Genomic DNA, 22424 nt, shown 5'->3' with positions numbered 1-22424 from the left:
CTTTGGCTTTAGAAAGGATTCTTCGTGTCCTCAAAGTCTCTCCTTTAAGATGGCATCCCATCTGATGAGAGGTGGGTATGGCACTCTGTGGACTGGTTATAGGAAATACAAGAATTGCCCTACAGGATCAGACTTATGGTCCATCTAGTCCAGTGGCTTGTCTCTGATAGTGGCCAGTACCAGGTGCTATGGAGGAGGATGAAAACACCCCTGCAGTAGGTATATACGTCACCTTGAGATGGTTGAAGGGGTCACTGCAGTGGGAGGAAGAGGAGGAGAGTACAGTCAGGAACTAAACATGCCCAGGCCATCACCTTTTTAATCGCTGTTTTTAAACTTGCACAAACCCGAATATTTTTAGTGAAGATCTGATTATGGCTTTGAACAGCGTCAAACAAATCCATTTGCTAACTGGCATTTTGAGAGTTTTTAAGAGTGGTGTGGTGGAGACAGACTTTATTTCCCATTCTTCTCTCCCACCCCAAACCCTACATACTTGGAGTGAGCGGAGTAAGTATTTGGTTAGTCACATGCTCAAAGATGTGTTGATGGTGGGTCTAAACTAGTGTACATCAGGGTTTAGGTGTTACTCTGGAACTCTGTTTATCTAAATGAAATGTACAGAACAAGAAGCACATGGTAAATGGTGTATGGGCCTAAACTGTATGTATTTATCAATCTGTGTGATGCTACAGTTGTCCTTTATACCTGGCAGCAGGATGTATTAAATATAACAAAATGAAAACTGTGCTGCTTTGCCAGGGACGCTGGTGAAAATGACTTCTCTGTAGTGACGTTGGAAATGATACCTGGCTGCTGTTATGTTAAACTAGATTCCACTTCAGTCACTGGGCAAAAGAAGGGGAAGATGGGCAGAAAAGAGCAGTCCAGGTCTTTATTAGAGCTGCATGAAGAGGAACAGAGAGTAGTCAGTGTGATCTGGCAACATTTGCCAGAGAAAATGATTGCTTTTTGGAAGTGAAATATTCTCTCTCTCTCTCGCACACATATTACTTATCATAGATCATTATTCCTAGTGTGGGTCTGTCAGGATCTGAGAATGTGTTAACCTTAAGAAGCACACAGCAACTGCTTTGGCTGATTAAAAAATGACACACACTCTTGTGTTTGGGTGCATGTGGAGAAGGGGGAACCTCAGGGGTACAAGAAGAAGTTGGTAGAGTTTCTGAACATAGAGGGTTTTTAAAAATTGCTATCGCACATGTTTCAGTGGAACTCTCTCTGAAGACTGCATCCTGCTGTGTTTGTTTACAGGCTGTAGCTGCTTTTGCAGTTTCTGCAGTAGCTTCGCAGTGGGAGAGAACTGGCAAACCATTTAACCCTCTACTAGGAGAAACATATGAATTAATCAGGTGACACTGAATTCTTTTAAATGTAGTTGAAGAGGAGGGGTGGTCAGTAAATTAAACTGACTTCATGGCAAATTGAAAAATAGATTATTCCCTAAGATAAAATCAGTTCACTCTGACCAGTCATATATATCTCTATAGCCACAATTAGCTGAAAACCCCAGTGATCAATATGGAATCTGAGAAGATCGTGATTTTAGACTAAGAACTTTATTTCCATCTGTAGACTCATATTTTCTGAATTATACAAGGGCAGTGAAGTGTATATTATATTCTTCCCAAGAGCCACTCTTGACCAGAGACTCTTAATTACTGTAGCAAGTGCCTTATTGATGACATAGTGTGAGAGTAGATTGAGACCCTTTCGTCTGGTCAATTGTCCAGTAAATCATATTTGAACCCAATTTCCCAGAGGTGGATTACTATTGCCCAGCAAGCTTTGGAATTGCCAGGAGTTGCCCAAGTGAAATTACTTCATATGCATTCCCAGACTGATAGTGCTCAGTTTGTGATGTAGTTTTCATGATGGGGGACGTGTGTAAGCATTTATTGATTGCCATACATTCACTATGGAAACTATGGGATCTGAGTTCAGGTTTGGGCTAAAAATCCTCAGGCATGTTTTTAAAAAATTGTGATCTGTCTTTTATTGCAATTTTAATAAGTCCCTTCTTGATAAATGTTGACTACATAACTTTATTTTATTTATTTATTTATTTATTTATTTTTCCCCGCCTAGGGAGGATTTAGGCTTTAGGTTTATATCTGAACAGGTCAGTCACCACCCACCTGTTAGTGCATTTTATTCTGAAGGCCTCAATAAGGACTTTGTTTTTCATGGATCAATCTACCCCAAATTAAAGTTCTGGGGGAAGAGTGTAGAAGCAGAGCCCCGTGGAACAATTACTCTGGAGCTTCTAAAGTAAGTATAACCAAAACCTTTTTTCTCTGTTGGACATATATCCCTTATCTGTATTTAAAAAATAGTAAATGCTCTAAAGGACCATTTTATATATTTTATATATATATATATATATATATATATATATATATATATATATATATATAAAAAATATAGGGCCATGACTGCCTTGAAGAAGCATTCAACTAATTATGAAACTTTTTTTGGAGTGGGTGGAAGGAGGAGATACTAGGGATTTAAGCATGGGCTATTGCTCATCGGTTAATTCCAGGGCTTTGTTGGAAGGATGCCATGGTCTTGCAGCTGTAACAATTTGGCCCTATTTTATTCAAAGGCAACTGGCATTTCTTGAAACCAAATGCTATTTAAAATGACTTGTTCTTTAAATTTTGTTAGGTGCCTTTAAAAAAAAAGAGAACTAAAAATACTTCAGCTGAGATAATCGATGCCACGTTAATTTCATTGGGAATTTTGCCTCTAAATCCCCCAGGTGGTTTTGATTAATGTCAACACTGTGTATATGTAAACTATATATAACTTCTCCAGAACAGATACTGTATGCCATGGTAAACCCCAGGAATTCAGGTGCATTTCTACCTACCGTTAGACATGACTCGTCTACTTGTGTACAGAGGCCTCTTTGTTGAAACTAAATCTCTATTTCTAGGTTACTCCCAGGTTCATGTCTGACTGAGAGCATATCTTTCGAAGGAAGTGATTTCATAAGTTGTTTTGTAGCATGGCCGAGCTATAATTAAATTTAAAAGGCCTCCTTAGACTTTTCTGTAAGGAATTAATGAGTGTACTGAGGATGATAGTGAAGTAAAAGTCATTCTGGAATTGAGCACTTTGAGGTGGTTTCATAAGAGCTCTTAAACAGATGTAGATTTAGAGAAGTGGTTCTGAAATCTGCTGCTTTTGTGAAACCTTTAAATAGACATTTGGTTTTAATAAGGTGGTAACTTGCTTACCTTATAACAGGTTAACTTCTATTGGAGATTCTTGTCTAAGTGTAACTCTATGCTCTTAGTTGAATTTCTGACACATACGATGATATCTGATCTTTCTGGGGAATATAAAACATGAGCTGCTTGGTATCTGAACTGTGTTGTGATGAAAACAGAGTAATTGGGCAGCTTGCCTCTATACCCCAATTCCTTGGTATGTAGGTAAATTATTTTAATACATTTTAAAATGTAGACTACAAACATTCAACCAAAATAAAAGCTAGTAATGGGAAAAAATTGCCTTTATTCAGAAAAGTGTTTCATTAACCTCTTGTGGTTTGATCAGTCAAAAGAGCAAGTTGACGTTCTGTGCCATTCACTTCAAGGTTTTTTAGGGTTCTGAACTGTTCAATGCTGAACTTGTCCTGTGAACACACTAGGCTCTCTATTGATCTAACCAGACCCGTAAGCATACCAGCAGTATTGTGCAAGGATTCATTAGAAACAAATGTGTTTAATAAACTCCGCTGTAAGTAAACATACATGCTGCTTTTGTGTTAGTCATGACTACACTTTCAAAACATCCGTAGTTTGATTAGCAGCCACCTTTCACCAACCCAAATATTAAATTACATTTCAAGTGGTAAACTAGGACAGGTGAGTGTTGCTTCAATTTGTTATATTTGTGGGCCATACAAATGTTGTCATCCCAAAAACCGCAGGATGAATAGAAATATTAAAGTGCTCTAATTTCTTATGCCACGTGAGCCTTGTATGAAAATGCAACTATTGTTCTAAAATTCAGTGGGAGACAGTTTGTCACTAAAGGAGTCAAACTTTAAGGCTGTGTCTATGCAGTACTGAAAAATGACAGACCAGTCAGATACATTTAAGCAAAGTTTTGTTCAGTCACTTCTTGATATAAAGTGAAGGTTAGAAAGTGGTTGGTGCTTTAATTGTTTGCTCTTGCTGCCATTGTATCAAAATATTTATTTTTTTTCTTTGTGTTCTCTGTGTAAACAGAATTGAGAGAGAAAAGTTTGACTTACAATATTACTAAAATGTCTTAATTGCTTACAGTGTTAAATCCAGACAGTATTTGCTTCATCAGTGTTGAAAGAGGGATAAAAGATGACTTAATGGCAGAAATATGACTTGGCCAAGCCAGTGAAAATAGGAATCCAGTTGTTGACAGATTAACAGTTTGACCATTTTTAGAAACATATTTGGGGGCGGGGGGACTCGAGTCAACAAACACTGTCTTTGTAAAGTTGGTGCTACAGAGCATGTTTGATACAAAACTAAGCTGAGGGATTTTTTTCTTCAGAGTAACTCGTAGTAAAAAAAAAATAGGGATGAAGTGGAAAGATTGAATTAAGGATTAAATTAGATTGTGGTCATAGTTTAAAAAAAGACTGAAAATAGTGTCATGGACTCAGTGACAAAAATCCTTTCTCCCCCCCCCCCCCCCTTCAGATAATGAGCTGGCATTCTATTCAAGTATAAACCCTACACAAGAAGGTTATTTTTCTGGTGTCAGTAATTGCATAGCTTGTAGAATCAGGGAGGTATGAGCTCTAGTGACTAATGACAAAACTCCTACTGACTTCTGTGAAAGCAGGTGCAGGCTTCAAGGGTCCCTACATGTTAGGGCTTTTTTTTTTTTAAGGGGAAAGATTGCAATCATTTTTTTCCAGTTCATTCCACCAGAACTCATTTAAGATAAAGGGCCTGATGTGTCCCGTCCCTCCTCCCCTCCGCCCCAACTGGTAACTCTTCACCTGCAGAGCCCGTTAACTTCCACACCTCTGAAACTAGGCCCAAAAGCATTTACCATCACATGCTTGTGTGAAAACCTATCTGAGTGGGTTGGTCTGCCTAGTTCCTAGTGGAGAGGTGTCCATGTCTCTATCAAAACTGGTCGTGACCAGTATCCTTGATGGCAGCCTCAGCAGAGATGTTCATATTAAATAGTCATGAAGAGGGAACTACTTTCTTGTCTTTCAGAGTGGTCTCTCTGGGTCATGGCTGTGGCCTGTGGTGGGGTTACTTGGGGAAGGTTACAGTGCGGCTTCCTGTGGCTGAATAGACTTCCGTGTCTAGGGCTGTCAGTGAAAACCCTCTTGTGAGCATCAGATTCTCTTAAAATATTAAAAATGTCTTGATTGCTACTGATAACATGAGCTCTAGAGCAGGGCATCAAAGGGCACACATTTGTAGATGATTTCATAGGCAATTTCCTCTTTTTTTCTCAATCTCTCTCTTTTTTTTTTTTTAAATCACTTATTAACGTCTAGTGAGATTCAGATAGAACACACTGCCTTGGTTACAAAGAAAGTCTGTATACTTTAAAAAAATAAATAAATAAAGGTAAGTAGATACTGTTCAGTGGGGTACTAAGTGTTCTACCCCACTACAAGATTCAGGGCAAATTAGAGTTTAATGCTGTTTCACCTTCTATCTTTAATTCAAGAAGTGGATTTAGTTTCCTGGCATCTGACTTGACTTTTCTGGCTTCTTTCACAGACATAATGAAGCTTACACGTGGACAAACCCAACCTGTTGTGTACATAACATAATTATAGGTAAACTGTGGATAGAACAGTATGGAACAATAGAAATTGTAAATCACAGGTAATATTACTCATTATGAAGCTATGAGCATTGGCCATTACAGAGACTGATAAATAGTAATCACAGATCCAAAAGCCTTCCCCTTTGTAATGGATCATGTAGGTCCAAAATGTTCTCTCTTGTTGATCTGCTGAAAACTGTCTAAATTATTTATTCTTCTGAACTGGTTAAGTAGTTTCTTGTGTTTGAAACAAATATCAAAACAGTGATATCACATGATTATGCAGAAGTCTGGATGGGATACAGAATCTTTCAACTCCAGGTCACCGGTTCAAACCCCACACAGTTGATAATGAATTGCCATTTAATGGCTCTGCAGTGAATTATGTGTAACGTGCAACACATCATAAATCACCATCACACTAGTCAATAATGGGCACAGTTATTTCAGTTTCCTGAATTTAGGCCAGGAATCCTGGCTTGACGTCTGGCTGTAACGTAATTTGGCAGTAGCACTTGAGTGCACATTTACAGTGCGAGCTACCTTTTAGTAGCTTTGTCAGCTTCATGTGATTAGCTCACCATAAAGGTATTGATAGTGATATAATAAGAAATACCCTGGGTAGGGGGACAGTCCTATATTCCTTTTCCTGTTAACTCCTAGTGACTCCAGTGAGTTTTATATGCACACTTTATGCAGAAATCCCCATTAAAGTCTTCATTTGATTTTTACAAGCTCTCAGTATTACCTCTTATGCCTGTCTTAGAATAAAAAAGAGTAACAAAGACTTCCAATAATCCAGTGGCTTTTACTACCTGATTTCTAATATTAAACACAGGTCTAAGTGATTTCATTAAATAGTGTTAGTTTCATTTTAGTAAAGTAAATACATTGGTGAACACCGCACTTCAGACGTTTAGATGCTGGGTTTCTAAATGGTACACTTGTTCCCTTTACAGTACTGGAGATAAATGTATCCTTAATTTTAAACCATGTGGACTGTTTGGGAAAGAGCTTCACAGAGTAGAGGGTCACGTTCAGGACAAAAAGTAAGTGGAAAGTCTCTGTCTGTCTTTACTATATGGGCACCTAGTACTTTCTTTATAGCACTTGCTTGTTGGACTGACACATGCTCAACGTGACTGCTAAATTTTTACATTGGTACAGACTCCTCCCATTCTCGTTCATTTCTATTTTCTGGGTCAGCATGGCACTTACTGGTTTTAGAGTGAGCATTTCAGTCACTATTAGCAAAGTTTTAATGCCACTTGCACCTTGGACTTTAGTGCAGCAATCTGGATTTAAAGGAGACGTATCCAGAGAAAACACAGAGAATAATACAATTGCTGACTCTGTCCTTTCCTTAGTTAAGGTATTAGGACTTCTAGTCTTCATTTAAAAATATTTATCAAAAAATGCTAACAGCTGTATCCCCAAACGCAACCTGTTATATAGCTCTTAGTCTTTATACACCAAAATATCAGCTTTATTGCTTCTATAATCAGTTTAATGGAAAATAGCAGAGGACTGAATACCATAAATGTTGGGATAAACTGAAATGTTCATCTTTACATTTATGTTCTGATAAATGGCTTCCCAGAAATGTGTAGTAATCAGGGGGGCGGGAAAGGAACAGGAAAACCTGAATATAATCTGGATTAAATCATGCTGATTTTAATTTAGTTTAGAAGTTATAGAAATTGGGCAGCAAAAATAAATCTCCTTTCCTCTATAAATAGCAAGAAGAAGCTCTCTGTGATCTATGGCAAATGGACAGAATGCTTGTGGTGTGTCAGTCCTGCCACATATGATACTTCTAAAAAGAATGAAAAAAGAGGTGGTGACCAGAAGAAAATGAAGCCGGTAAGGTTTTAGTATAATTGTTCAGGAGAGAGCTGGTGTTGCTATATGTCCCCCATTTGAAGGAAGTATCTTCAGAAAAGCACAAATTTCTTGTTAGAAGAACATCAGTTTATGTGGTTGTGGTGAACGGATAGCCATAATGGTGGATATTTTTCATAACTAGGGCCCTGATACCAGGAAGTAATGAGTGCTCTGAACTCCCATTGACTTCAGTGAAAGTTGAGGGCATTCAGCATCTCACAGGGATTGGTCATGGAGATTGGGGTTGATATTTGGTGATGTTGAGATTGAGTTACATCTTACTGTGCTAGTAAGGAAGATGGCAGTATTGCCAACCTCAAGCATTTAAAAATCTGCATGAAAAATCATGTGAGATTTTAAAAGTTTGGCTTTTTATTTCCCTTCTGTGTTTTGAGCCTTTAGGGTTCATGTTGCGGAGAAGAGCTTAAAAATGAGGGCTATAAGGTTTTTAAAGAATCAAATTCGTCTTCCCTTTCTGAAGAAGTTGCATTTAGAAGGGGAGTTGCCCAACAGGAAGCCAATGGAAAGCATTCACAAGGATTTTTTTTTTAGAGAGGAATCTTGAAAAGTAAGCTTGAGCTTGATTTGAATTCAGAATACCATCTATTACACAAACTGAAGCATATCAAACCAAACGACACATTACTGGATTAAATACATGTACGTCATCTAGATAGACACAATTTCTTGTTTGTTTTTTAATAGTGTGACATTTTCAGCTAGGTTGTCAATGCACTGGACTTCCCTATTGAGGTCATTATTATTTTTCAGGTAATTATTATCTCTCAGGGATGAAATCCTTTTGACCTCTCTGCAATTTAGCTCTGGAAGGCCCAATTCACAGTGATTCCGCTATAGAGGGGACTGGTGGCAAGAAGTGAGAGTTCAGAGTGCAGGGTTGAAGGTGGGCCAGGGGAGGAATGATGTGGTGGTGGTGTGCGGTGGCGGGGTGGGGGGTGACCCAATGATCCATGACTTGTATAAATCTACTGGATACAGACAGTATCTGGGGCACGGTCACACTGGATGAGCTACATCTATAGCTGAAAGATGGTGGTGGCAGAGATTGTGGTTAAGTTGCACACATCCTGTTTTCAGATTTGGGAGGAAGAATATTTCCTCACTGCAGATTGCAAAGCCGATTTATTCAGATGTCACCCTGGGAGTGTGAATTTCATTTGTACTGTGTGAAAGATGCAGTGCTGCAATCTTACATTTTTGTAGCCAGATTTTTCTTGGCTGTAAGTTTTTGGTTGACTGTTGCTGGTGGCTTGTGAGACTTGCATACAGTTGGGGGGGGAGGGATAGTTCAGTGGTTTGAGCATTGGTCTGCTAAACCCAGGGTTGTGAGTTCAGTCTTTGAAGGGGTCACTTGGGGCAAAATCAGTACTTGGTCCTGCTAGTGAAGGCAGGATGCTGGACTCAATGACCTTTTGGGGTCCCTTCCAGTTCTATGAGATAGGTATAGCTCCATATAGGTAAATTTTTAAATGGGTGAAAATTTATAATACCATTCCTGAATGTCTTTAGTGTTTGATATTGAAATAATGGCACTACCTCTGACAGTACAAACTTACCCCCTCTCTCATGTTATAAGGCAGTAGAGTATTTTAATTACAATTTGGCCAGTGGATGAGGTCTGTCTGATTGGTGGTTTCCCGGAACCTGCAATCATACCATTTCCAATTCTAAATGGAAAAAAATAAAATATCTGGACAAAGGAAAGAGGAAACAGCCTGTCTTTCTGTATTTTACTCTTGCTTTTCAAAAAATTAAAACATTCTTTATGGTAATGAAACAAAATTCCATGCAATGTCACCTTCTCCAAAGGAAAGGATCCTTTTAAGGATCATCACTGTTGGGTTTTATGCCTTCTGTTTAGGGAGCTATCGAGCTACCGGATATGGTAGGGGTTATGCACAAGCAGCATATATAATACACCCTGTGTTTTAACGATTGAAAAACTGATGGGCCAGCTTCACTTTAGACTAAGAACATTTTGTTTTCCACTGCATTTTACACTTCACGAAGCCTGGTTCTTTTTCAATCTTTCTAATCTCGTCCTGAGAGGAACTGTTAAATTTTGTTCCTAGAATATCTGAAATTAGGTTCCTTAATTCTGTTGGAATAAGGTATTAATTTTTTTACCACCTCTTTGTAGATTGAAGAAGTCCCATCATCTCTTACAATCAGTTTTATACTGGTAGAGCAGTGGCTGTGTAGGCAAATGCAACAGCTATATGCACCTCAACAGTACCTGTCTTACTTGTATGGAGAGTGGGAATGTTGGTTAGAATCCTGGAAAAGTTCTCAATTTTTTTTTAAAGCATCATGAAATCTTTAATGACCTCTAGGCAGCCAGCAAAGATGACAGAAAGAACCAGCGTTGCACTGTATTAGGCATGAGTCCTGGTGTAAAATGATGGCTTGTTTTAGATTGATTTAGGTAAAGAAAGAAGCAGTCAGAGGGTCTAAAATATTGGACTCTTGAAATTATGTGCTTGGTGTGCTTCATTGAGGCATAAGGAACGTTAGCATATCACCTTGCTCACCAACCCTCAGAATCTGGTATATGACTACACAAGCCTCAGGAGTACAGATGTCTTACGATTTATTGCTTACCTAGTGCTCCCTCTGTATGCACCACTTTACATAACAGCGTAAGGCTATGTCTACACTGCACAGGAGAGTATGTACGCAGCCTCCCTGCATGGGTTTAAATAGCAGTGTAGATGGTGAAGCCTGGCTTAGGTAAATAGAGTACAAACGTGCCTGAGGGTGTGGATTTGTACCCAAGTACAACATGGCTCTCTAGGACCCATGTCCTACATGGCTCTCTCTTCACCCAGGCCATGCCTTCCTGTCTACACTGCTGTTTTTAGTGTCCTCCTGCCTCCCTGCTGCTGGAGCCTTTCCCTGCTGCAGGAAAGGCTCTTGTGCGAGGAAGGGCTCTGCCAATGCCCTGCTGATGGAGCCTTTCCCCACAGCAGGGAAGAACTGTGGCAGCTGCTGCCTCCTTGCTGCCAGAGTTTTCCTCACTGCAGTGAAAGGTTCTGGAAGTTCGTAGCTGCTGAAGCTTTTCTCTGCTGCCTCCTTCCCTCCCCCCACCAACCTGCGCTAGAGCCTTTCACTGACACATGTAGCTACACATTGTGGTGTGAAGGCAGCTGGCTTTTCACTGTGACCTGTAGCTACACATACCCCACACGCTGTCGAAAGTGGTGTGTAGTGTGGATATAGGGATGGATGCATTACCACAGCAGAAGAGCTAATAATCGAAGACAGGAAAAATGGGATATGGGTCGAGAAAAGGGAGGGTGAAGTAAACAAGAAAGAAAAGACACGAATGCTGATAACAGAAGGTGCTTTTGCTAGATAGAAAATAGGTGCTGTTCCAAGCATAGTAGGTAGCGTGGAAGAAGGCATGAAGTTGAGAGTAGGAGGAGATGAAGGGGCAGTATGGAGGATGAAGAAAAGCATAAATGAGGAGGAAGAGGAAAGGAGAGCAGAGATACAGGTGGGGTGAGATAATGGAAGGTCTTGAATTTGATAGAATTTCTAATGTCCTCTCCAGAGAACGCGAGGCAGAAGAGCTGTATGTAATTTTTCTCTATTCCACTATCAATTATTGTGTTTTCGTTTCAGAGCGAAGAGGCTGGGAACGATGAGGCCGATGATATGCCAGAGATCCAAGAGACTGTGCAAGTCATACCAGGCAGTAAGCTGCTTTGGAGAATAAATTCTAGACCACCAAACTCATCACAGGTGACTAGTTCAATAAATTAGAACTCTCTGGTCATGGTGGCTTTTCCAAGAACATTATCGTAATGGACAAGGGTAACTCATCTTAGGTACATGATATTCTTATGGGTAGGGCCCTACCCAATTCACGGTCCGTTATGGTTAATTTCACAGTCAAAGGATTTTAAAAATCTGAAGTTTCATGATTTCAGCTATTTAAACCTGAAATTTGACGGTGTTGTAACTGTAGGAATCCTGACCCAAAAAGGAGTTGTGGGGAGGGGGATTGTAAGGTTAGTAGGGAGGGTTGCGGTACTGTTACTCTTTTTTGCGCTGCTGCCTGCAAAGCTGGGCCCTCAGTCAGCAGCAGCCGCCACTCTCTGGCTGCTTAGATCTGAAGGCAGCAGCGCTGAAATAGGGGTGGCATGGTATGGTATTGCCACCCTTACTTCTGCACTGCTGCTGGCGGGGTGCTGCCTTCAGAGCTGGGCGCCTGGCCAGCAGCTGCCACTCTGGCCACCCAGCTCTGAAGGCAGCGCAGAAGTGAGGGTGGCAATGCCACGGCCCCCCTAAAATAATTGTGACCCTCCCTGCAATTCCTTTTTGGGCCAGGACTCCCAATTTGAGAAACACTGGTCTCCCCTGTGAAAACCCTGTAGTATAGGGTAAAAGCATACGAAAGACCAGATTTCATGGCCTGTGACACGTTTTTCATGGCTGTGAATTTGGTAGGGCCCTACTTATAGGTAGACTTGAAAAACACCCAGAAAATCATCCTTTGATATGAGGGGAAAATAGGCAAGTTTCTTTTAGAGAGTGTGTCTGTTTTGTGTGTCCTTTTCAATAAATGATAAAAACGATAACCTTGAGACAGCTCAGAATCAGAGAACCTAGGAGCAACAAGCTTTCTTGATCCTCTGTAGCAAGGACTCTTCAATCACTGCAGTATCATGTTTTTATTTGCCTGAGTCCACAGCACAATTAAAGGTGGTATTTTCAAAAGTGCTCAGCATTAGCCAACCCTGCTCTTACTACAGTCAGTGAGAGCAGATTTGGTTCAATAAGTGCTTTTGAAAATCCCATTATGACAGCCCGGGAAAGGGAATCAAATTACTGTGATTTTAAAAAACCCAAACTTTACTATATATGTATTATATTTATTCTGTCTTAAGATGTACAATTTCACCAGTTTTGCTGTGAGTCTCAATGAGCTGGAAACGGGCATGGAAGAAGTTTTAGCTCCCACTGATTGTCGTCTACGTCCAGATATCAGAGGCATGGAAAATGGAGAGCTGGGTATGTGTATTTGCTAGAGATTGGGTATTTGTTAATTCTGTCTCTTTACACCCCTCCACTCCCTGACCTTAGGGAAGATGGAAGAGAACTGGTTTGGGGTGAGGTGGCTGTCCTAAGGTTTTTACCCACCTCTTAATTCTGGGCGATAATTGTATTTCCAGGGTAACTTTGTTTTTATCTCCACAGTGTGATCGATCATGAATGTTACTCCCTCCAGAACAGTGTACATGACTGTTCTTGCCAGCAGAGTCTGGCAGTGTAAGAGGCCCAGGTAGATTCTGAATACAGATATCCTGTGTTACAGCACAATTGGAAGCATATACTGGGAAACTGGTCAGAAAGTTTCTCTGTTGCCCTGGAGTTTGCTTGGAAAAATATGTAGGGTGGAATAACAAGAATGCATCATGTACTGCTTCTGACTGTATCCAGTTTGAGTCCCCATCTAGTACAGTGTTTCTGACAAATGAAATACCAAGTTTAGGTTTCCCAGTATGTTTGTTTGGATCATCCACTCCTCTGATGTGCTGCTGCCTAGAAGGGGTCAGAGGTGACTGTTTTGGTTTAAAGAGAATGTGAACAACAAATGCTTTCCTGTGCTTACAGTGAATTCAATTTTATTTCTCTCCAGCCTTTCCCATGTTTTGTTCTTTTTGTCTTTATTTTGCAATGTAACCGGTTCCTATTTAAATGTTTGTTAGACCTGGCTAGCAAAGAAAAAGAGAGACTAGAAGAGAAACAAAGAGCCGCTCGTAAAGAACGTGCAAAAGATGAAGTGGAATGGAGGACAAGGTAACTATTAGAGGAGGGGAAGAAAGTTGGGCATGTAGTTAAGGTTAGCGAATGGGTTGGTTTTACTGTTTGATTCCTCTTTGCACTACAGAAAAATTTATAGTGTCGCTTAAAGCCCTTGTGGGGAAAGGGCATTTGAAAAATGCAATATGAAGTCAAAATTGTAGATTTCATCCCAAAGTACCCATACTGCTGTAAATAAATTGAGGCAGAAACTTGTCACAAGCACACCAAGGGAGTGCCAAAGTCTTTTGCCTACTGGGGTTGGCCTTTTTACTACAGGACAAAGAAAACCGTGGGAATATCCCAAAGTAGTTGTTTTAAGAGAGGGAGATTCTTGTGGAAGGTGGTGTTCAGTGGATATTTCCCTGAGTAGTACTGCCAGCACCAAAAAAAAAAAAAAAAAAAAAAGCAGCCATCCCAAGGATAGACGGGGCCAACCAAATGGTGTCCAACACACATCACCCAATGGTGCAGATTGTTACTGGGAAACAAATTGCTGTAAAGAACATGTAACCCAAATGGCTATCTCCTAAAATAACCAAATGCCAAAAAATACTAATACAATACTTTAAAATTCTAAAGCAGTTTTCATCCCTAGGTAACTTTAAAGTTCTTTACAAAGGTGGGGTAAGTAGGGCTCAGAGAGGTGAAGTAACTTGCTGAAGGTCACATGGTGACTCTGATGCATTCTTGGGAACAGAATGGAGATCTCCTGGCTCCCACTCACCAATTCACTCTGTTAATGTCCTTGTAATACATAAACACTTCAGTTACATTTTAAATAGTAAACAAAAACCACTAGAAAATATTTAATTGAAAAAGAATCAAGATTTTATCTGGCCACAGAAAAGAAGCTTATAACAAAGGTTAAGAATACATCTGTGTAAGGAAGAAAAGGAACATTTGGATTATGATGATTACTATTTAGGCATGTTTTAGTGTAGTAACCGGCATAAGCACTGAAAGATTTGGGTGGTATTTACTTTTCCTACTGTTAACCCACAATCAAGTCTTAGTTGTGGAAAGGTATTACTTTTCAGATCGGAAAATGATTTACCTAACTATTGGATAGTGCAGCACCACCTTTTTCTTGTTCAGTAAAGAAATACTTGTTAAAAATTACAACAAAAAATAGAAGTATCTTGAAATACAGTGCATCTGTTGTTATATTGGTCTGATTCAAAATCTTGCCTTACAGGCCCATCGGAAAAAGAAACCAGGCTATTCTTGCACTTTTTTTTGTAGTAAGCAGATAAAATTAAATTCTGAAGCAACAGGAGGAGATTCTCAAAGGCAGAAAGAGCAGTTAAGCACCCAACTCCCATTGAAACTCAGTGGGAAATGGTGCCTAATTCCCATTCATACCTTTGAAAATCTCTTCTAGAGCAGTGGTTTTCAACCTCTGTTCAATTTGCAGACCCCTAAAAAATTTCAAATGGCAGTGGGGACCTGTAACGGGGTCAGGACTCACCACTGCTGGCACCTCCTGCTGGTTGCTCCGGGAATTAGCTCTTGTCAACTATGGAGCACCCTTTGCAAGTGGAGTCTCGCCTGTTGTCTGCTCTGCTGATTTAGGAACCGCCTTGCTCCCCACTCAGCGGTGTCTGCTTCAAGACACTGCCCTCTGGCAGCACCCACTACTCCATTCTCACCCCCTTCCGGGGGTGTGCGTGTAGGGGGTGGTAAAATGACAGTCTTTTGACTTGCACCTGCCTCAACGGCCAACCACAACCCCAAAGTCTAGCCCCTCACCTCAGGGCAAGTTGCAGTCTGTCTCGGCCACACTACTCTGTGGCCAGGTGCAGTGCAAGTGGGGAATGGGGGGACCCAGGCCCACCCGCTACTCTGGGTCCCAACCCAGGGACCCTCTAGCAACAGCCTCTCTGCCATCCTTCTCTCCCCTCTTGTCTGATTATCTTCCCTGGGCTGCTTCCCCTTAGGCCCCTTGCACCTTCTCAGCCCTTCTAGTCAGGGACCACAGCCTGGGAGGTAATGGGCTGGAGTTCTCCACTGCTCCCCTGAGCCTGCCCAGCACTGCTGTGTCCAAGGTGTTACCTCCTTACCTCAGGAGCCAGTCCTCCTCCCTTGCTAGTCAGGGAGAGACTGCCCTCTCCTTTGCTAGGCAGCCTTTATATAGGGCATAGCCTGGCCCTGATTAGCTGCCTCTTTCTTTGCCCTGATTGGCTCTTCACAGGCCTTTGCTGATTGGCTGCTGGTCTGCACAGCCTCTCTGGCCTGTTCCAGCCCTTCTTCTCATGGAGTGGGGCAGCTGCCCCACTACAGGACCCCTTTGGAAATCTTGGATCAGAGGTTGAAAACCACTCTTCTATGGTAACGACAACCTTTGGTGGACCCGTTAGACGTAGTCTGCGGACCCCTGGGCTCTGCACACCACAGGTTGAGAACCACTGTTCTAGAGAACATACAATTGATTTAAACTATTGCTACCAATTAATACACAGAACAGCTTAAACTTGAGGTTCTACTGATATGCTGTACAAAATGCAGCTATGCAGAACAGAACTGTGTTTCCTCTGTGTGAACACTGTTAAAAGATGAAGAATATTTTATGCCAAAACTGACTTGGCAATTTAAAATATAAAGAATTAGATTTTTCCCTTTGATGAACTGGGACAGGAATCATAAAACCAGGACTATAAGGTCAAGAAGAAAGGGTGGGAGGGATAGCTCAGTGGTTTGAGCATTGGCCTGCTAAACCCAGGGTTGTGAGTTCAATCGTTGAGGGGGCCATTTAGGGAACTGGGATAAAAATCTGTCTGGGGATTGGTCCTGCTTTGAGCAGGGGGTTGGACTAGATGACCTTCTGAGGTCCTTCCAACCCTAATCTTCTATGATTCTATGAAGAATGGAGTAAGGTCTTTGATAAACATAAGTTAAGAACTAGATTTCCCCCCCCCCCAAATCTAATGGGAAAAAATAGGTTAGATTGAGAAATTCAGGTCCTTTTTACACTTGTTTGTAAAAGAAGCAAAAAATTGTTTCCCCTTTAATACACGTTTCCTTACCCACTTCATTTGCTTTTCACAGATGGTTTCATCAAGGCAATAACCCATACATTGGAACTTCAGACTGGTTATATTCAGGCGGATACTTTGACAGAAATTTCTCAGACTGTCCAGATATATATTGAAATCTCTGAACCCATCACTCCATCTCATCTGGACATCTAGTTGTTAAATTTCAATCTACGCCAGTTATTCTGGCTTTGTTAATAGCAAAAAACAGCTTTTCTAAAGTAAATTTTAATGAAAATTGTATCATTCACCAATCAAGGATATGTCATTAATTTTGATGGCCAAATATTTAAATGCTATTACATCCTTTCCATAAAGCTTTCATCTGAAATCATCGTTTTCACTAAGTTTTAAAAGGGACTTCGGTTGTCTTATTTCTCTTTTTTTTTTTTTTTTTTTAAATTTTTGGTCAAAGGTATGCTGTAGCCAATAGAGTTTACAGCACCCTTTTAATTCTATAACTGAGGAAAAAATAGCAGTGATATCCTTGTTACTTCACTCAGTACAGCATTAAAGAATCTAACTATCCAGAACTTGGAACAATGGTAAATTAGTATGGTACAAACATGATCAAATCGAGCAGAGTCAGCATTCCCTGTGAAGAGATGTATGTGACGTTTTCAAATGGTAAGCAGAGCTGAAGAGATTGGAGCTCCGGGTCTATCTCAGTACAATTCAGTAATTCAAAGGCTTGAAAAAAACCACAAAACACAGAATGTTAGGCTTACTGCAGTTTGAAAAACTGCTACTCTGAATTGTCTGTGTCTTTGGGCTCTGTGAGCATTACTTAAACTATATACCTATGATAACAAGTACATAAAACCTTGTGTGTTGGGGGATGGGAAGGGTGCATTAAAAAACATCTGCTTTTTAAAATTAAAATGTTACTCTTAAAATACAGAAAGCTTCAGAGAGATTTGTAGAAACATAGAAGTTGTGGTTACAGCGTAAGATAAAGATATTGGATATTGCTTGCTACCACTAGGAGGCTTGGGTCTCCAGCACTACTTTAAGCAGCTTAGGCACTGTTTATGCTTCTAGACTGACTTTTCTTTGGAAGCACTCAGTATATATCCACAGATGGTCTTATTTGTTTTTAGTTTTATTTTGGTTTTTGTGCATGTTCTGAAGCATTACTGGTAACATCTGGTTGTATGTTCTTAAAAACAACAACAACAAAAACCCAATCCGTTTAAAGCTAAGTGGTGTTAACTAAAGTTATTTTAAAACTGGTATTAGATATAATCTCTGTAACCACTTGCAGTCATAGAAAATAGATTTATTTTTGTTGGCATATAAATGTTGGAACGATTTGCTCTGCAAATCAGTTGACGATATCTATAAATGTATGGAGTTAATTGTTAAAGTGGTACATTTCTGAGAATGGGAGGGGGCTTAAACAATTAGGTTTAGAAATTAAACCAGTTTTAATAGTTGCTCATTCTTTTATGAAAGCTCTCAATTTAGTAACCAATAGAAACTGGCAGTGTTGCTGGTAAGTTTACAGTCATTCAGAGATTGCTGATATTAAACACCAGCATTTCTTTGAGTATTCATGAAAGAATCAGTCTGATTTCCAAATGCATTTGAGGATGTGTACTTGTGACGTCATCCAAAGACTAGGTTTTGAAGTGCATTACCAGCTAGAAGAAAAATGAAAAATAAACAGAATCCAAGAGAAACATATTTTTTATGTGAAATTATGCACCCAAAGATGGGAGATATTTGATATTTGTTGCATTTTGTTCATTTTTCCAGTGAAGAAGGTAAGCTGTGAAGGTTCAAAGCAATTAAGGCACAACTCTGAAATAAATTCATGTCACTGTATCCTGTTGTCAGCAATCAACTTTGTTGACCTTGAAGTCTCTTGGACATGCAGGCTAGTCTTGATGATATTGTTTATATTGGTGTGCTAGAGAAAAAAATATTCACTCCTGATTTAGGTACATTGGCAATTCTGATTTTTTATAAGGCATAACTAATGCATATGGACAACTTAAACTACTTCCGAGCAGCTTTTTTGTAAAATTAAACCTAAAAGATTAATATTTCACATACTTTAAGCCCCTTCAATTTTCTTGCAAGTAGATGTTAACATAAGGAGCACTGTACTCAGCTATCAGTGAAAACAGTGAAGGGATTCAAGTTTTAAGCCATTTTTGTAATGTTTCATGAATAAAACTTGTTTAAGCTAAATACTTAAGTTTGTTCATTGTTACAGTGCTGCTTTAATGCACATACATATAAATAGAAAGTCACCAGAATGAAAAAATGCTATAGTAATATGATTGATTTTTAAAAATCCTATTTATAAATAAGATGTACAGGTGGGAAATCTTTTAATTCTGAATCACAGCTTAAGTTCAGTAGGTCTAAAAATATTTCCATTATGCAAAAATCAGTTTTTTATTTGAAAAAGGCTATAGAGGCACACTTAATCCAAACTGTATTGTATCAGTCTTTATAAAATAAACTCAAGAAAAATGTCACCCACTACTATTACCCACATTGCATAGATCTGTTACTTTGGCATTTTTCCTAATTCTAAATCAAAGTCCAACAACTTCTATTTTTCCCCCCCCATGGCATGTTAATTTTCCTAAAAATCCCAAGTGAATTCCATCTTTGTTTGTTCTTTGTTAGCTTATTAAGGCTGTATCCAAAGTATTTACAAAATGCTTCCTCACTACTGATGGTTAGCGTACATTTCACTGGCCACCTGATACCTAATGTTATATTTTGATTATTTGTGTCTCAGTGAAAAACATTAATAGCTCTTTAAATGAAAAACTCACCTATGTAGTTTTACTTCTTAAAAAACATTAACTAAACTTTGCACCTTTTTGAAAGAATGTCACTTTTATAACTTGATTAAACACTGACTGTATGTAAAATAACTGTATGTTGATATGTGTTCATACATCTACATAGATTTTTTTTTTAAAGGAAACTACAATAGATTAAACACACTTCAGGCCTATACATGGTGTAAAAGATGTTTGAAGTGTGACTTTCTCAATAGAGCAACTATTTTTGTGGGGAAGAAAAGTTATAAATTATCTCGACTGATCATTTTCCTTTGTATCTACGTTGATACTTATGGAGACATATGATTTGAATTAGAACTTTCATCCCTACAAACACAGCTTTTTGTCTGTTTGAACATGCAGTGGACTCAATTCTTTGACATCAGGCTGTTGCTAGGAAAAACATAGATGTCGAAAATGTAGGTATCACAAATATACTGAAAATGACTGTAGGAAGAAATGATCTGAAAAAGAACAAATTAGTTATTTAAACATTTTTTTTTGGAAACTCAAACAGGATTCCTTCCCCCCAACCCCCTAAAAAAGGATGTGGGTCTGTCAGATATGTTTTGAATGTTGTTCCCCACAATGGAGGTCCCACCATTGGGTTTTTTAAAACAAGTAAACACTAAGTGGAGGGGACAGTATGGAACTCTCCGAAAAAGGTAAATTAATCTTTTGGTAAAATTTTAAATTCCAACACAAGTGAAACTCTTAAGTTTATAGCCAGTGCATAGCATCTAGCATGGTCATTTTGAGGATACACCATACTGTAGATATGTGACAACTGTTTGGGATATTGGACCTCTGTAATTCCTGGGGCCCAGATTATATAGGGAGGGGAATTATATTCCAAAGTAAGTAGAAAAACCACCGAAATTATTAGCAATGGTGTCCCATTTGAACACAGTTTAAAATTCTCAATAAATTAAGAGGTGATGGCTGAAAGGTATATTTTCTTCAACACTTTGCAGTCTTGTTTTGTTTTACTTTTCAAGGATTTTTCCTAAATCCTAAAATGGTTATAAAAGACTTCGGATCACTAATTTTTAAATACTAATAGTCTGTGATAAAATGGTTTGTATCTGTAACCATCTGTACAGTACATATGCCTGATGTATTTCTTCATAAATGTAGTCCTTATCTCTCATGTTCAGTGTACTCAATGTATCTTAATGTTAAAAATAGTCCACACACTAAACATGCTTTAACACTACATAATTTGATAATATACTGTAACTTTGCCTCTCTGAAAACACACCTGTAGTTTGGGTCCATTGTATAATAAAGCAATATTTAAATTTATGTAAATCTAAATGGGTCTATCATAGAATATTCATTTTTGGTATGTTTTGTAGCATGAAAAAATTAAAACGTGCTTATACCCAGAATTCCAGTCCACTTTGATTATACTTTTATGGAGCTGCTTTTCTTTTGCCTTACTCAGTTGCTGTATTTCTATTGATTAAATATTTACACACTGTGTTTGCCTTATCCATGTTGCATGAAAATATCAAATAATAAAAATGATTTAGTGAAATGGATTTATTTTTATAATATTTAACAAGTCAGTACCCATCTATAACAATCAATCATATTTAGCTTTTCAGATAAGTCTGTACAGATTTGTGGACATAAATGTTAAACTGTAAATCTGAATAAAGGTCATTTTGAAGAAGACATGCAATGTTTGGTATTAAATATTTTTTTAGGAGTCTGAAATGTTTTCCTGTCAGCAAAAAAAATCTTGATTTAGTGCAAGCAATTGACTTGAAGTGTGACATTGTCTCAAGAATTACTGCCTAGTAAATGGCTTGTTTTCTTCTATAGTTTTATATGCTGAGGATATGACTGAAATCTGTCTGGTGGCAAGAGTGATTATGTCTCAGCCTAGGAGGTAGCAGAGAACTTCTCTGGGCAAGGAACTGCACTGTCCTACTGGAAGAGTTTTCAACTGCATCATCTTTGATTCAAGTCTGCATTCTTCTCTTGATTACAGCTACTGTCTGTATCATAGACACTTCACAAACCCATGCTGCCTTGTATTGTTCACTGAGCTCTCAGCTAGTTTAAGTGGATTCTTTGACGGGAGAAATGGTAGCTCTCACAAGCTGAATCAAGAACAGATCACTGCAGGAGTCCACTAGAAACCCGTCTCCCTCCCCCAATGCTGACTGTCCATTTACAATTACTTCAAGGTTGATCTGCTGGTTTTTAAATCCACTTACTGTGCTACATTGATTTTTTTTTATGCTAACTTTTAATCAAAATGACATGCCAGTACTAAATCAAATGTTTTACAGAAATCTAATATATTACAATTGCCTTTACAAAGCAAATGTATCCTCTCATAAAAAATAAAGTTAGGTCTCATCAATGTTCAATAAAACAATGAAGAATTTCACTAATTATGCTGCTACCCTTTAAAAACTGTCCTGGATCAGCCTTTTTGTGGTTTTTTTTGCCTGGGATCTGTCAGGTTAACAGGTCCTGTTTACGCTTTTTTTAAATATTGGCAAAATATTAGCAGTAACTACTATTGTTTAAATATTTATCTGCAGGACTGATTAACATCCCCCAAGTTACTCTGGAGTAGAAAGCATTTAATCACTCTAAACTGCATGCAAACATCTAGCTTCTTTCCAAATACAGAACAAATATTTAACACTTCTGCCTTTTGTATATCGTAACTGACAATTTTGATGTCCCTGTCTAGTAACAGATCTATACTATGCTATGTATTTCTTATTCTTGAAATAGTAAGAAAATTCCTTAATGTTCTTACATCTATTGCCCATAGATTTCAATATCTTTAGCTTCCCTTATCAATTGGGAACAATGACTATAAGTTAGCAATCATGAAACTGCCATCACTTTCCCCCTTTTCACTTATTTTAGTGCTGCTTTCATGTCTCTTAACCAGGACTAGTTTTTAAAAAATGGAATGACCCTGGTTTGTGATTTCATATTGTTACAGGTCCCCTACCTCCAGAACCAAAATATTCTTAAACCTCTCAATTTGTATTCATGTTGTTTTATTTAACTTCTCTTCTCA

The 22424-nt window shown here is 38.8% G+C and overlaps 1 protein-coding gene across 6 annotated transcripts in view; it reads left to right on the top strand.

Annotated features, from left to right (window-relative positions):
• The window catches only part of OSBPL2 (oxysterol binding protein like 2), a 53610-nt gene extending 32561 nt beyond the window's left edge, over positions 1-21049 (top strand). For all 6 annotated transcript variants that reach the window (XM_044985470.1, XM_044985474.1, XM_044985476.1 and 3 more), the window contains 9 exons: positions 1276-1373; positions 2110-2292; positions 5766-5873; positions 6774-6863; positions 7554-7677; positions 11344-11463; positions 12612-12735; positions 13434-13524; positions 16576-21049. In XM_044985470.1, the coding sequence (XP_044841405.1) occupies positions 1276-1373; positions 2110-2292; positions 5766-5873; positions 6774-6863; positions 7554-7677; positions 11344-11463; positions 12612-12735; positions 13434-13524; positions 16576-16678 (1041 nt within the window). In that variant the 3' untranslated portion in view covers positions 16679-21049. The remainder of the gene's footprint in view (positions 1-1275; positions 1374-2109; positions 2293-5765; positions 5874-6773; positions 6864-7553; positions 7678-11343; positions 11464-12611; positions 12736-13433; positions 13525-16575) is intronic.
• The last annotated feature ends 1375 nt before the right edge of the window (positions 21050-22424 follow it).

The sequence above is a fragment of the Mauremys mutica genome, chromosome 13 (genome assembly GCF_020497125.1).
Source record: "Mauremys mutica isolate MM-2020 ecotype Southern chromosome 13, ASM2049712v1, whole genome shotgun sequence".
Taxonomy (NCBI): domain Eukaryota; kingdom Metazoa; phylum Chordata; order Testudines; family Geoemydidae; genus Mauremys; species Mauremys mutica.
This window is presented reverse-complemented; position numbering and strand designations above follow the sequence as displayed.